At 43.0% G+C, this 14,953-nt stretch overlaps 1 protein-coding gene and 1 long non-coding RNA gene across 2 annotated transcripts in view; one reads left to right on the top strand and one right to left on the bottom strand.

The window, feature by feature from the left end:
• LOC137514509 (tetraspanin-33-like) overlaps positions 1 to 714 on the top strand; it is a 57,224-nt gene extending 56,510 nt beyond the window's left edge. Inside the window, exon 8 of the mRNA XM_068234212.1 lies at positions 105 to 714. Coding sequence (XP_068090313.1) covers positions 105 to 257 — 153 coding nt within the window. The 3' untranslated portion in view covers positions 258 to 714. The remainder of the gene's footprint in view (positions 1 to 104) is intronic.
• LOC137514551 (uncharacterized) overlaps positions 1 to 14,953 on the bottom strand; it is a 135,348-nt gene that overhangs the window by 74,853 nt on the left and 45,542 nt on the right. The gene's annotated exons all lie outside the window — the stretch shown is intronic.

Below are 14,953 nucleotides of genomic sequence, written 5' to 3' on the forward strand. Positions count from 1 at the left end.
TACTTATCTGAATACCAAACATCCAGTTCTATATTTAGCAGAAGTACATTAGTAAATTGGTGTAAATTTGGTGTTGCCAGTAAAAATGCAATATTTCTTCCTAGATTCTAGTGGTATGCCTGGCTGTTGTGCAGATCTATCAGATCAATTTCATAATGGAAAGAAAGAAAAGCATGGCTATGGAGAGATCTGCCAGCAAGACACAAGCGTATCGGGAAGAAGAGCTGCTCCCACAGCACATGCACCAAATACAATAGCTGGACTGTGAATAGCAGAAGTGAACTTTATTGGGCATCCTTGACTTTTTGAATATAAAAAAGGACTTGTGTACCAGTTACACTATTTGAAGAATGGGAAAGTCCTTATGTGAATGATAGAGAACTTGCAAAACCACTGTGAAGAAATACCTGCTCTCTTCAGGTTATTGTGACATTTGGCAGCCAAAACAGAAGACAAATTTATAAATGTAGAATGTTACAGCCATCATTGGAAGCAGAGCTGGGGATAATGTCAGATACACTTGTTCTGGTACCAGCTGTCAGTGGCAAGGTTTCCTCACTACTTCGGAAGATTCTACTTTACAGAGTCCCATTTTAATGAAAACTGTTATCCTTACCTGGTTTAGGGGAAGGATGTAGTTACACTGAGCCATAAAGCTGGCTTCCCTATGCAATGTGTATGTCACTGTAATAAGTGAAAGTCATATAAACTAATCCCTGGCTATTATGCAGTTGTACATTAAACTTATATGCATTTGTGCCAGTACACATTACTTTTAATGACTGAATGAACAATCAGTTATGCATTTATGAGACGTTATTTATTTTGTTCCCCTGAATGGATCTGAGGACATGTGCACGATAAAAAGGTGCCTGGAAAAATGGGTTATGGAGATACCGGAAAGTAGAATATGCCTACACATAACCCACCCTAGTAATGCAAACCCTTTCCTGAAGCCTAAATGTAATCTGCGAACCCTATTAAAGGGACTCCGAGCAGTGCAGAAACTATGGAAAGATGCACATCATTTTAAAGCTCTCTTTCTCCTCTTTCCAATGATATATAAACCGCCACCCTACGCCTTTTAGTTTTCGCTATTTTCGCGATTGAATTTGCAGCGGCCGCGATTTCGATCGCGAAAATAGAGAAAACTAAAAGGCGTAGGGCAACGATTTAGGTGTCGTCAGAAAGAGGAGAGAGAGAGCTTTAAAATGATATCCATCTTTCCATAGTTATATTGTATTACACAGGGCGACTTTTTGTCAAAGTCAGCAGCTGCATTCAGCAGAATAGAGCTGCTGACACTGGGGAAAGTGTCGGCCTGTGTAATACACAGGGGCGTAGCAATAGGGGGTGCAGAGGTAGCGACCGCATCGGGGCCCTTGGGCCAGAGGGGCCCCGAAGGGCCCTCCCTTAACTACGGAATTAGCTCTCTATTGGTCCTATGCTCATAATAATGACTTCTGTAGATACTTTGAATAGTGGTAATCAATAATCATTAACAAACTGTTCCCCATCCCCTTCTTGCACCTCTGACACTGTAGTTGCCATTGGCAGATTTTGGTGTGCCGTATAAATTGTTATGTATAGAGTGCTTGGGGGGCCCCATTGTAAAACTTGCCTCGGGGCCCACAGCTCCTTAGCTACGCCACTGGTAATACAATATAACTATGGCTTGATGGATATCATTTTAAAGCTCTCTTTCTCCTCTTTCTGACGACACCTAAATCGTTGCCCTACGCCTTTTAGTTTTCTCTATTTTCGCGATCGAAATCGCGGCCGCGGCAATTTCAATCGCGAAAATAGCGAAAACTAAAAGACGTAGGGTGGTGGTTTATATATCATTGGAAAGAGGAGAAAGAGAGCTTTAAAATGATATGCATCTTTCCATAGTTTCTGCACTGCTCGGAGTCCCTTTAACCAAATCTAGTCTCCCACACCCTACCACCTAATTTTATATTTTCTAAATGATCTCAACCTTTACTCACCATCCATCATAATCATTTCCAGTGGGCTTCAGTTACCGGTATGTATTGCTGAGTAATCACAGTGCTAATTCCAAAAACTCCAGTCTAAAAAGTCCCCACCCCTTCTATAAAGGTGGCATATTAATCTCAATCCATTTAAAATGATCAAAACCTTTATTTAATATTTCTTAAATAGTATACATATAAAAATTGAAAAGGTGCAAATAAATACTAGGCTCACAATCCTTTTGTATGTTTCAGACCAGACCCAGTCATTAGTGTTAAATGGAGATATCTCAAAAAACGTCTGTGTGAACCAGCCCTAAACGAGGAAGGTGTAGTCTTCCCAACTGTGTAACCAGCTTATCTTGACTGATGAGCTGTATGAAACATTGCAGAGCACATCAAGTCACAGATTATTCGTATCAATCCTTAACTTGCCACAATATGATATGCCATAACTTTGTAGAATTCACTTTCCATTGATAAATCAGCATGTAAGATTTCTGCCACAGCAATACTGCTTAAAGTCCATGCCTCAAATATCTGGCAAACTTGCCTGCGAGTAATTGTCCTGGCTGTAGCAACACATCTCAGATACTATATCCGAGGGCTACAAATCACCACCGATAGTCCTTGAAGAGATGTAAAAAGCGTTGTCCAAAAACATACAGATAAATGAATTGGCTTCCCCCTAAACATTGGCCATAGACTACAATGGATATTTGACTATAGTACGGATTAGATTGTGAGACCCTCTGACAAGACTATATGTACTCTGTAAAGTACTGTGGAATAAGTCAACACTATATAAATACTACTACTACTACTACTACTACTAATAATAATAATAATAAAGCGTGGCACATATGGACGTACCAGACTCACTAGGGTGGTGCACTCTTATCTAATAGTACTGACCTAGTTTCTTTAGGGGTGGGAAATGTGAACTGAATATAAATAGATATATTACACACAAGATAATTTTTTTAGATCTGGAAATAGAGGTTTGAGGATGGCCAATTCCATAGGAAAAAATACTAATTTAAATGATTTTGACAGACAGGTTGAGAACTTGAAACCAATGCTGTGTGTTTGCAATGTGTTATCAGGCCAAAGAATTAGATTCACCTATTTAGAGAGCAAGATGCGATGTCCATGCCGATCTGGTCTATAAGACTCACAAAACCCCTTAACTCAAGAAGTATGGCCTGGTGCACACCGAGCGGTTTTTGAAGCGTTTCGCAAACCGCTTCCGTCTGTGAAAACGCTTGGCTAATGTATCTCAATGGGCTGGTGCACACCAGCGGTTTGAGGTTTTTAGCAAACCGCAAACGTGGCTCCTGCAGCACTTTTGCAGTTTGCAGAAGCGTTTCTGCCTCAATGTAAAGTATAGGAAAAGCGTAAACCGCTCTGAAAAAACGCTCGATCAGAGCGGTTTTCCAGGCGTTTTTGTTACAGTAGCTGTACAGTAACAGCTTTACTCTAACAATATATGAAATCTGCTACACAAAAACACTCCAGAAAACGTTAGGCATGTTTAGAAAACGTCTCTAAACATGCCTAGAATCGCTCTGAAAATCTGCTTCAAAAACCTCTAGCATTTTGAGGATCTGCTAGCGGTTTTGGTGTGCACTGGGCCTATCTCTCCTTTACTTTTGATTTTTCACCAATGACAGATGTGCTCAAAAAGTGATTTGACATAATTGGTATATAAGAAACTACTCTGAAAGAAATTGTTGATAAAGGTTCCACAAATTGCCCTTAGGAGAGCCCAAACTATTGTGGCCATCCTTACACAAAGTCAGTTCAACATGGAAGTCAAATTAGTTTGAAAGTAGCCTATTCAAGGATGACCACAGGTGTGGACACTACTTCTTACACCGACAGTGTCAGCATATGAAGAATGCGTATAGAATCAAAGAAACGCAAGTTCAAAAATGCATGCGTTTTTCTTGCGTTCTAATGCGGTTTCTACTGCGTTTTGCACACACACGTGACCCAGGGAAAAAAAAAGAATTATGGGAACCGCAGAGGGAAACATACGCTAAAAACGCAATAGTACGCGTATTTGATATGCGTCCATAGACTTTCATTGCGTCCGTTTCTATGCGTCTTATACGCATACATGTGAACTAGCCCATTCAAAAGCATTAGGAGCCGTTTCTATGCGTTTTTGGTACCCGGACACGTTCCCTGAAAACGGCTAGGAATGCGCATAGTATGAACAGGCCCTTAAGGACAGGTGCTCATCCTTGATTGGGACACTTTAAGTGCCAGGTCCACATTTTTATCACATGCCACACCGTTTGTCATGTATGCACTGTGGTGTCTTGTTTTAATATTATATAGGCAAAACAGTTTATCAGGCACGACAAATATGCATAATTGGGACACTTCTATCCTCTTTTGTGTAGTCTCAAACATATCTCTACACTTAGGAGAGTTCCCTCTTATCTTATTATCCACAGCAAAGCCCTAGGCCCTTAAGGGCATAATAACTGTAACAATCTATCTTTGAAGTTTTTTAGGACCTTTAGGGCCCGTTCAGATCAGAAATGCGGATGGCCATGCGTGCGGAACGCGTGCGGACCGCAACGCGTACGAACGCATGGCCATCCGCGTTTGTGTGCGTTGCGTGGCTGATCCCATCACTGAAAAGTGAATGGGACAGCCACGCGTTTTTGCAAAATCTGCGTGCAGCATGCGTTCCCGGACCGCACAGGTCCGGAACGCATGCAGTGTGAACATCAGACATTGCACTCTATGCAATGTCTGATGTCGTGCGTTTTGGCCACCTGCACGCGTTTCCAAAACGCGGCTGGAAACGCGTGCAGTGTGAACGGGCCCTAAGATGCAGTAATGTAACATCCTGGTATGTAAATTTGCCATGTAGATATGATCACAAAATGTATTGGCCTCCACCTTCCTGTGTGGATGTCCTCATGATTTGCCTCTTCTCTACAACTCCTCAGAGAAGTATTTACCAGACTCTGGGTCTTCTTCCTTCATCCAATACTACCTGATATAGTCAAACTTTTTTTTTAACTGACCAAATCATTTTTCTGTGGTGACAGTTGTGATTTTGAGTGTTTTTGATGTACTGTTGTACTATTTGCAACTGAGACTATTTATTGATCAATAGGTTAAAGGAAACCAGAGACTGTACAAAATAAAAGTTTCATACATACCTGGGGCATCCTCCAGCCCCCATGGGCACGGATCTCTCCGACAGGAGGAAGCCCCAGGTATGTATAAACCTTTTATTTTGTATGGTCTCTGGTACACTTCAAGGAGGATTAAAACGTATGGTGCATGTAATTTTTATTTAAACCATAAAGAAAATATAATCGTTCTTACACGTAACCACATGATGGTGCTATAACCATGTATTTACTGTGCTTCATTACTAACCCTTATAAGAGCAGTGCAATCAACTTTATAGAGCCACAGGAATCTGAAGCTGCATCATGTATAAATAGAGTAGTCATTTGGGGCCTGATTTGCCTGATAAGGTTGCAAGCTCACTTGCTGGTCAATCAGTCTTAAGGATGCAGCCAAGACATCTCGCAGACATTCATTAAAACAGAAGGCCACGGGGATGTGAATGTATGTGAAGTGGCTGCACATTCTCAGCACACACTTGCATGTATTCATCCCTGGGGTTGAAAGATACAATTTTTACCCTTCCTTTCAAAGAAGCCTGAATTTAGTGGAGAATGAAAGGGTACTGTGCAACTGCCTATACAACTGGTTGCCTCTGCTTACCTTCTGAATCCATTATGCGAATGGACACACAGATCAGGTGTTTTGATTCCACCGAGACACCACTTGCTTCATGCTTGTTACAGGTTGGATATTTTACTAAGTAGTAAAGCCAAGAAATCACCTTCACAACCAATAACACCTATTTTTTTTTAAAGTATATATAGATAGAATGCCCAAGATGGGACTGTTCAAACTGGGAGCAGTGCTGAGCATGAATTTGCACTCCGCTTAGCACTGCTGCTAACCATGGCAGATTCTGTAATGATGTGACTCCATTCAAAATAAGTGAATGAGCTGCCCATCTGCACCACTTGAAAGTGCACCTAGATGCATTATGTATGGTATATGACGACACATTGCACCGCAGGTGGTATGAAGGGCCTATTTGTAGTCAAGGGGAGCCCAGGCAGCAGTGAGGAAGATGAGTATCACCATGAACCAAATTTGGTGTAGACAAGTAATAAATATGTTCAGGTCACAAAGCTGTCAGATACATGTTTTATTTTTCATCTAAAAGGACCACTATCACAAAAAATGTTAACTTTTAACTACTTCAAGACCGCCTCACGCCAATGGGCGTGACCGCGGCGGCAGCCCCAGGACCCCCTAATGCTAAATGGCATCAAGTCCTGGAGCTGCACTTAGCGGATCTCCGTGATTAGCCTGCTAGCCGCCGATCGTGGCTAGCAGGCTGTTTGTAAACGAAAGGGGAAAGAAATCCCCTTTGTTTACAAATGTACAGCGCTGCGGTCTCCGGCAGCACTGTACAAGATCGGCAATCCCCGGCCTCTGATTGGCCGGGATCGCAGTCCTTTCATAGGCTGATGCCTATGAGAGGCAGAACAGGACCGATCCCCATCCTGTCCAAATGGAGTGCACTGAGGGGAGGAGGGAAGAGGAGGGAGGGAGGGTGAAACAGCCTATTCAGGCTGAAAAAAAACCCCAAAACACTGCTGCCACAGCGATCGGACCCCTCCGGCGGCATGTCCCCTTAGGGACAGAAAAAAAGAGGTCAGTCCGATCGCTGAGCTCCATAGCTGGGCTGTGCAGGAAGCTACAGAAACTGCACAGCCCAGCTGAGCTAAACAGGCTGGTCGTTGGGGGGGGGGGGGGGGGGGGGGGTGTTAACACTGTGGTCGTCAAGTGGTTAAAATACATACATATAAAGTGTACAGCTCTCCCAGAGTAAAATGCGCTGTAAATTACCCTTTTTCTATGATGCTGTCATTTACAACAAGTAGTAAAATACAGAAAATACTGATTTTACATATTTTGGATTAGTCCATCTTCTCATGGGGGATTCTCAGTATTACCTTTATTCTTCTCAATAATACTCTCCAGAATAGATCTATACAAAGATGCCAGCCACCTCTCTACTCACTTGCACACCATTTTGAAAATTGGACTGAGCAGCTGCAGTTCAGTAAGCACATTTGTGGAGCTATGTTAAAGCTTACCATGTAAGACAGCAATCTTAATAGGGCTTGGGGAGAGGATACTAGATTTAAATCCGAGCACAAGCTTTATAAAGTACTAGTGACCTTAGCCCGTTTAAAAACGGGCTAGGTCTGTCACCACTCCGCCGCACGCATACACGCACGCCTGTCCGCCGCGCGCATACACTCCCGCCCCTTCTGGCCCCACCCACCCTCAGCTCTCCTCAGTGTCTCTGCGTCCCTCCCTGCACATGCGCAGTGCAAAAAAGCACAGACACAGGGACATATCGGATGCAGAGACACAGGGATCCTATATAATAATAGGCAACTTCCCTGCATACAGCAGAGACAGTTGTCTCTGTGTAGCTGGGTCCGTGCTTTTTGCTACTGCGCATGGCGCAGCACGGACCCAGCCTCACACAGGCAGGAGGACAGGGACAGGGCCAGGGAGCCAGGCGAGCGTGTGAGCGGGCGGCCGGGTGTGCGGCGGGTGCACGCGCATAGCAGACGTGTGCGACGGCCAGATGCACGCGGCAGGCGCGCGGAGACAGACCTAGCCCGTTTTTAAACGGGCTAAGGTCACTAGTATTATATAAAGAGATAAGAAGGTAGGGAAATTCAAAGACTGGTTATGATGAACTATTTGACTCTGTTAAGTTGTCTCTCGTAGTGTTTGATACATAGAATGCTGGTTTGCATTGTTACACATTTTACAGGGCTGGTATTGGATGCATGCTTCTGAGAAGTATGCAACTATACGGAATTACAAAATCATTAATGTTTTTGTAAGCCAAAATCTCTGTCTTTTAATTGTTTTTAGGTATAGGTACTGCATTCTGAGCATGCTGCATTTTTATGGCTGGTATGCATTGAGTCTTTGTGTTTGTACTACTGTGGACCAGTGGCGTACCTACCACAATGGCTGCAGGTGCTCACAGCATTGGGTGTAGCCATGGCTAGGGGTGCTGCTGTGGTGCTCAGCCACTGTGTTCTTCCACCTGTGTTCTTCCATGTCATTCAACCACAGAGAATAATCCAAATACAGCAAGGACAGAACCTCTCCAGTAGGGGCTGCAATAGCCCTTGCAGGAGTATGATCTGGGTCATACAGCAAACATACAACATACAATTAATATAGTGTACACAAAAGTGCCAGATGAAGGCATCAGCCATCAATTATTAAATAATAAATAGTAATAAAGTGCAACAATATTCATATAATAGGAATACAAGTAAATGAGCCCCAATGCAATGGCAGTGCAAATACTAGGATATGATACAACCTGCTGGAATTAGGAACTATTAACCTATTTTGGTTCCTGGACGTAGAAACTACGTCCAGGAACCATGCGCGCTACCGCGCGCTCCCGCGGCTGATCGCGCGCGTGCACGCGCACTCCCGGCCGCGGATTCGGTAGCCACGGAATCAATGTATCGGGCTATTGTGCCCAATCACTGATTCCTCTCCCCCGCTGAAAAAGCAACAGCTTCTCTCGGAAGCTGTGCTTTTTCTGGCCGTTCCCTCCCCGATGCGTCACTCTAAGCGTGTGTTACGCTTAGAGTGACGTCATGTAAACAAACTCATGGCCGCCATCTTGTGGCCAAAAAGTAAAACTACAACTAAAATTAATTAAAAACAACACACAATTACATTATAAAACTATACTTTACATCCCACCCTCCCAAAAATACCCAAATAAAATGTTTAATATATAAAAAAAAAAAAAAACCATTACAATAAAAAAAAAACATGTAAATATTTACCTAAGGGTCTAAACTTTTTAAATATCAATGTAAAGATGAAATATTTTTATATTTTTTTTATTTTAAACTTGTAAATAGTGATAGATGCAAAACGGAAAAAATGCACCTTTATTTCCAAATAAAATATTGTCGCCATACATTGTGATAGGGACATAATTTTAACGGTAATAACCGGGACATATGGGCAAATACAATACGTGAGTTTTAATTATGGAGGCATGTATTATTTTAAAACTATAATGCCAGTCTTCTTTTTTTTCTTATACTTCCTGTTAAAATGCATTTACAGTAAAGTGGCTCTTAGCAAAATTTTCCCCCCTAAAGAAAGCCTAATTGGTGGCGGAAAAGACAAGATATAGATCAGTTCATTGTGATAAGTAGTGATAAAGTTATAGGCTAATGAATAGGAGGTGAACATTTCTCAAGTGAAAACGACGGAAAGCGAATGGGTTAAGGAATTAGGAACTATTATTGCATGGATTCCTCTCCAATCCTCATTTCCACCTATGGGTTTATATGGTCATACAGCAGGTAGTATCATATCCTAGTATTTGCACTGCCATTGCATTGGGGCTCATTCACTTGTAATTCCTATTATATTAATATTGTTACACTTTATTACTATTTATCCTACATAATAAAACCCCTTTGTCTCTGCGTCCGTGTGTGTCCACGTGTGTGTGTCCCTGCGTTTGCGCTACTGCGCATGTGCCGCAGGGACACCCTTTGAACGGTGCAGGACAGGCAGGGGTGGGCCGGCCGGGCGGACAGGTGTGCGCGTGTTCGACGGGTGCACGCGGCGGGTGCGCGCGCATGCACGCTGGCTACGGTGATGGACTTAGCCCGTTTAAGTCACTAGTTATTTAATAATTGATGGCTGATGCCTTAATCTGGCACTTTTGTGTACACTATATTAATTGTATGTTGTATGTTTACTTTATGACTAGGGTCATACTCCTGCAAGGGCTATTGCAGCCCCTACTGGAGAGGTTCTGTCCTTGCTGTATTTGGATTATTCTCTGTGGTTGAATGACATGGGCTGCCCAGTCCTTGTTAAATTTTAATTCTTTTTAAAGTCGAATGACACTTTTTTGGCTATCAATAAACTTTTGTTACTTTTTGAATATAATTGTATTGAATTGGTTCTTTGTTCTTTTGATCAAGGAATTATGATATGACAGTGGTGCTCTTTACAGGGAAATAGCTTTTTTGACTTCTATCCATATCTCTTCCCTAGCACACTGTACATAGCCATAATTATTGTCTTTATAGTGGTGCGCACCTGTTGCTCCTATTGTAAAGGCTAGCTAGTATAGGTGCCCCCCATCCCCCGATCACCCCGATCCAGCCACTATATACATACTAAGCCTCTATCCAGCGATCGCCGCAGCCTCCTGCAGAGTTCCGGTCTTCTTTATGGGGAGGGTCGGGACCGCTGGGACTGGCCGTAGATCATCCAATGCCCACCAGGAGAAACTGCAGCATCTAGCTCTTTTTGCTGGCTTTCCGGCTACACGGTTAGGGGAGCCCCAGCAAAAGCATCTTTGAGTCTCTCTCTCTAGGGCTCCCCATTGGTTTTGAGTTTTAGCCAATCAGAATTCTACCTGAGGAGGATTTTTATTGGTTAGTTGATATGATATGGTAAATTATATGGATAAGGATATAGGAGAGGGGGAGGCTTTCTCACCCTTCTCTTACAGAGCACCTATATCATGTACCATGTGGGCTGGTATGGTTAGTATGGTGGAGCCCCATACAGGTTATCTATACCAGCCCCCATTTTCCACAAAGGCAAGTGGGCAAAATAATCCAGAAAGATGTTGTATTTGATTTCTGCTTTATGTTGGGATACGTCTTTGAGCGTCTTCTGCCATACCACTGCCTTGATCCACCACTTCTAAATTGCTATATGTCTTCTTCAAATGTTGACTGAATAATATTTTCATCTTACTTGTATTGTCATCTCCATGGTGATTGCTATCTTCTTCGTGTTGTTTGAAGATATATTCTCCCTAGTGTCTGTCTTCTTCAAGCTTGGGGATTCAGCTTATGTACTGCTACCATCCCTGCCTATATTTAGACTAATGTTGTGGTAGGGTGATGCTGTTGGATTGTGTCAGGACGACATTAATTGAAATGAGCCTTGGTTGGAGCTTAGTGGAATTTTCTTACTGCCACTTTCCATTTATAAGAACTGCTAAGAGGATGATCGGCATAGATTGCCATCACAGAGTGGGCATACTTGCAAGAGGTAATGAATGGAATTTGGGTTACAGTCCATATGACTGTACTGCCATGTTTGGCTCACTGGAATATGCCACAATAATAAGGAAAGGAAACAGGGTAAAGCTGTGTGTGAGTAGACTGCGATGTACAAGGTGACATCCTTATATTAATCATTCTCAACCCACTTCAGGTACACTCTAAAGAAAATTAGTGGCAAATTATCTGCAGTAATGTGTATTTCAGCTCTAAACCTGCTCTAACATCAATGGCTTGTTGGCCAGCCGTAGCTGTTTGTCTTATTGTTTAATTAGGCTGTCATTCCAAACTTCAGCTTAGTGACAGTTTTTGTTATTAACAGCAACAGCTCCTATTTTATAATTTAATGAGTACAAGTCAAAATGGCAAGTTTCGGCTTCTGGCCCAGTTAATAGGGCAGCATTGTGGACCCCTACCGCGTGCACTATTTTGCCAATGTGAAATTCAAGAGAAACCAGCCAAATCTGCTTTGAAAAAACAGCACCAACTTTGTAGTAAAATTCATTTTGTTAAACTGCCAGCTTATCCCTACTGGGAAGTATTCTTTATGTGAATTGTAGATGCGCAGACTTTCAAAATTGCTTTCACCACAGAGTCTAATAAGTACCCCGTATTTCTTGTTCTGTTCCACTCTTTTATGGTTGTTTCTGCCTCCTTTCCAAACTCTCAAGAACAATTTCCATTATCACTAGCGTTAGGAGATAGCAACAGCCTAACATTTGAATACGACCTGTTGATGATGCAAAAAAGTAGTGATGCCTGAAAAGTTTAGACATGCCAAAATAAAAAAAAATATTATTATAGAAACTCAACAGGCTTGTTAATAGACCAGAATGCGTTTCTTTTGATTTAACTACTGATTTCCAATGTGGGAATCATACTTTAATGTAAAAAATTAAGGGAAATGAAGGAAACATTTCTTCAACTGCTCAGGCATCTCAAAATGGTTCCTTTTGCACCATTTTAGACATATATTCTGGCCAATGGCATAGCTATGTAGATAAGTGCACATTTCACGTTGACCCCTCTCAAGCATTCTATGCATAACTTTTGATATATAGAGCAACAAAATCTACCAAGGACAGCCACAATGCCAGAGAGGGGTAAGAAGGGGAGGGAAACAGCTTGTTATTAAAAAATGATGTTCAAAACACATACATACTATATGTCATGACCAACATAATCCTCTACAATGTACTAATCCTCTATAATGAAACCCTAATGTCTCTGTGTCCGTGTCCCTGTGTGTGTCCCTGCGTGCTACTGTGCATGTGCCGCAGGGACAGCCGTTGGATGGGAGCCGGACAGGCAGGGGGTCGGGCAGCGGGGGCGGGCCCGCACGTGCGGCGGGGGTGCGCGTGCGTGCTGATAGGTGGCGGCGGTGACGGCCCTAGCCCATTATTAAACAAGCTAAGGTCCCTAGTGAAGATATAATACAGTGGTTGAAGAATGGCTCTTAGTGGGCCCCTCAGGTCGAGGGGACCTATCGTCATACCACTGATTCTGGCTGGTTAGTAAGGCAAGTGAGTTTAGCCTTTATTTTTTACCTGTTTTTAATATATTTTTTGTTAACATTATTAAAGAAGTTGGAAAGAAAAAGTATCCCTTCCCCTACCATTACTATAATCCTCACACCCAGGCTGACATTAGTATTGACAAGGAAGGTGTAGCACAGAGGAGCGGGACTTATCCTCCTGAGCAATAGCAACCTATATTGTTATTATGGTTGAACGATACCTTGCAAGGTGTGGTCATGGGGGGGGGGGCTTGGGATTCTAGGGGGAAATCGTTTCCCTGCCTTGGAAAGCTCTCATAATGATGAGGACAAGATGCCCTCCCCAGCTCTGTGTGCCCCAACATGCTGCTGCTAAGCTTTCATTCCCAAAATGCACCTGATGGTTATGCTCATTTTTTGTATGCTTTTTTTCAGCATACATAAGCAGGAATTACAGACAAAGACCCCCTAAGCTACAGTATATGGTATCTGTAAGCAGAGAGCCATTAGAATCAGAATATAGTATTGTTAACTTAGTATGACTCATGAGCATTAATATTCATTAAACATTTTTCATTAAAAATATACTGCAATCATTACTGATGGTTACAGAGGTCAGTGCAGGTCTAAAACATATGAAATCTAAGACTGCACTAAGTTATTTTAATTATGCATTTACATTACAGTAAAAAATCCACTGCAGCACTTTACAGAGTGCATAGTTGTGTCACTAACTGTCCCTTTAAAAGAGCTCATAATATAGGGTGCCAACTGTAAATCAACACTTTATTCAGTTGGGCATAATACAATAAATCCCCAGCATCCCTAACAAACCTGACTAGTAAAAAATCCTATATGCATCAGCATTGCATAAAGTGTACCTGAGACACAAAGGACTCAATTACTCCCACCAGCGTGGGAGTGATCTGCACGGAGGGGGCTGGAGGAAGCCCCAGGTATGTATAAAACTTTTAGCAGTACACCAATAAAGAGCACCTGGAAATTTGGGTGCGTAGTTAGGGACGATATCATTATTAACCTTCCTGGCGGTAACCCCAAACGTAGTTCGGGGTAAGCCGCGCAGGAGGTTTTCTCAGGCCCTGCTGGGCCGATTTGCTTACTTTTTTTTTTTGCTGCATGCAGCTAGCACTTTGCTAGCTGCGTCAGCACACCGATCGCCGCCACCATGCGCTCGATCGCCGCTATCCGTCGCGCCGCGCCGCCCCCCCCAGACCCCGTGCGCTGCCTGGCCAACCAGTGCCAGGCAGCGCTGAGGGGTGGATCGGGACTCCCAATGACGTCACGACGTCGGTGATGTCATCCCGCCCCGTCGCCCGTTCTTTGAACGGGATTTCCTGATCGGAGATCGCCGAAGCAGGTGGGGGGATGCCGCTGAACAGGGGCTATCATGTAGCGAGCCCTGGGCTCGCTACATGATTTAAAAAAAAAAAAAAAACTGCTGCGCTCCCTCCTGGCGAAATTAATTAGACCGCCAGGAGGGTTAAATACTGATATTTTACCATAAAAGCGTAAAATATTGATATTAAATCCCAATATTTTACTATGGCCAAACCTACCCCTACTCTCACACAAAACCCTCCCCCGCCGCCTAACCCTAACCTCCCCCACAATGCCAAAAATGTCCCCCCCCCCCCACCTGCACACACTAACTGCCTAATTTTTAAAACTACTCCCCCACCCGCACACAGTACCTACCTAATACCTAAAACTAGCCCCCCCCACACACACACACTACCTGCCTAATACTAACCCCTCACCCGCACACTCTACCTATCTAGTGGCTAAAACTAACACCCCCACCCACACACACTACCTACATAATCCCTAAAACTAGAAGCGTCTCTGGTACATTACTTAGCTGTGGCTTCCTTAAGCCCAGTTTGGACTGCCTGCCCCTCCCCGCCTCCCTGGGTGTATAGTCATACAATAGCAATAAAAAGTATGTGACCCCATTGGAATTATATGGATTTCTGCACAAATTGGTCATAAAATGTGATCTGATCTTCATCTAAGTCCCAACAATAGACAATCACAGTCTGCCTAAACTAATACCACACAAATAATTAAATGTTTCCATGTTTTTATTGAACACACCATGTAAACATTCACAGCGCAGGTGGAAAAGGTATGTGAGCCCTTGGATTTAATAACTGGTTGAACCTCCTTTGGCAGCAACAACTTAAACCAAACGTTTCCTGTAGTTGCAGATCAGATGTGCACAATGGTCAGAAGTAATTTTT

The sequence above is a fragment of the Hyperolius riggenbachi genome, chromosome 1 (genome assembly GCF_040937935.1).
Source record: "Hyperolius riggenbachi isolate aHypRig1 chromosome 1, aHypRig1.pri, whole genome shotgun sequence".
Taxonomy (NCBI): domain Eukaryota; kingdom Metazoa; phylum Chordata; class Amphibia; order Anura; family Hyperoliidae; genus Hyperolius; species Hyperolius riggenbachi.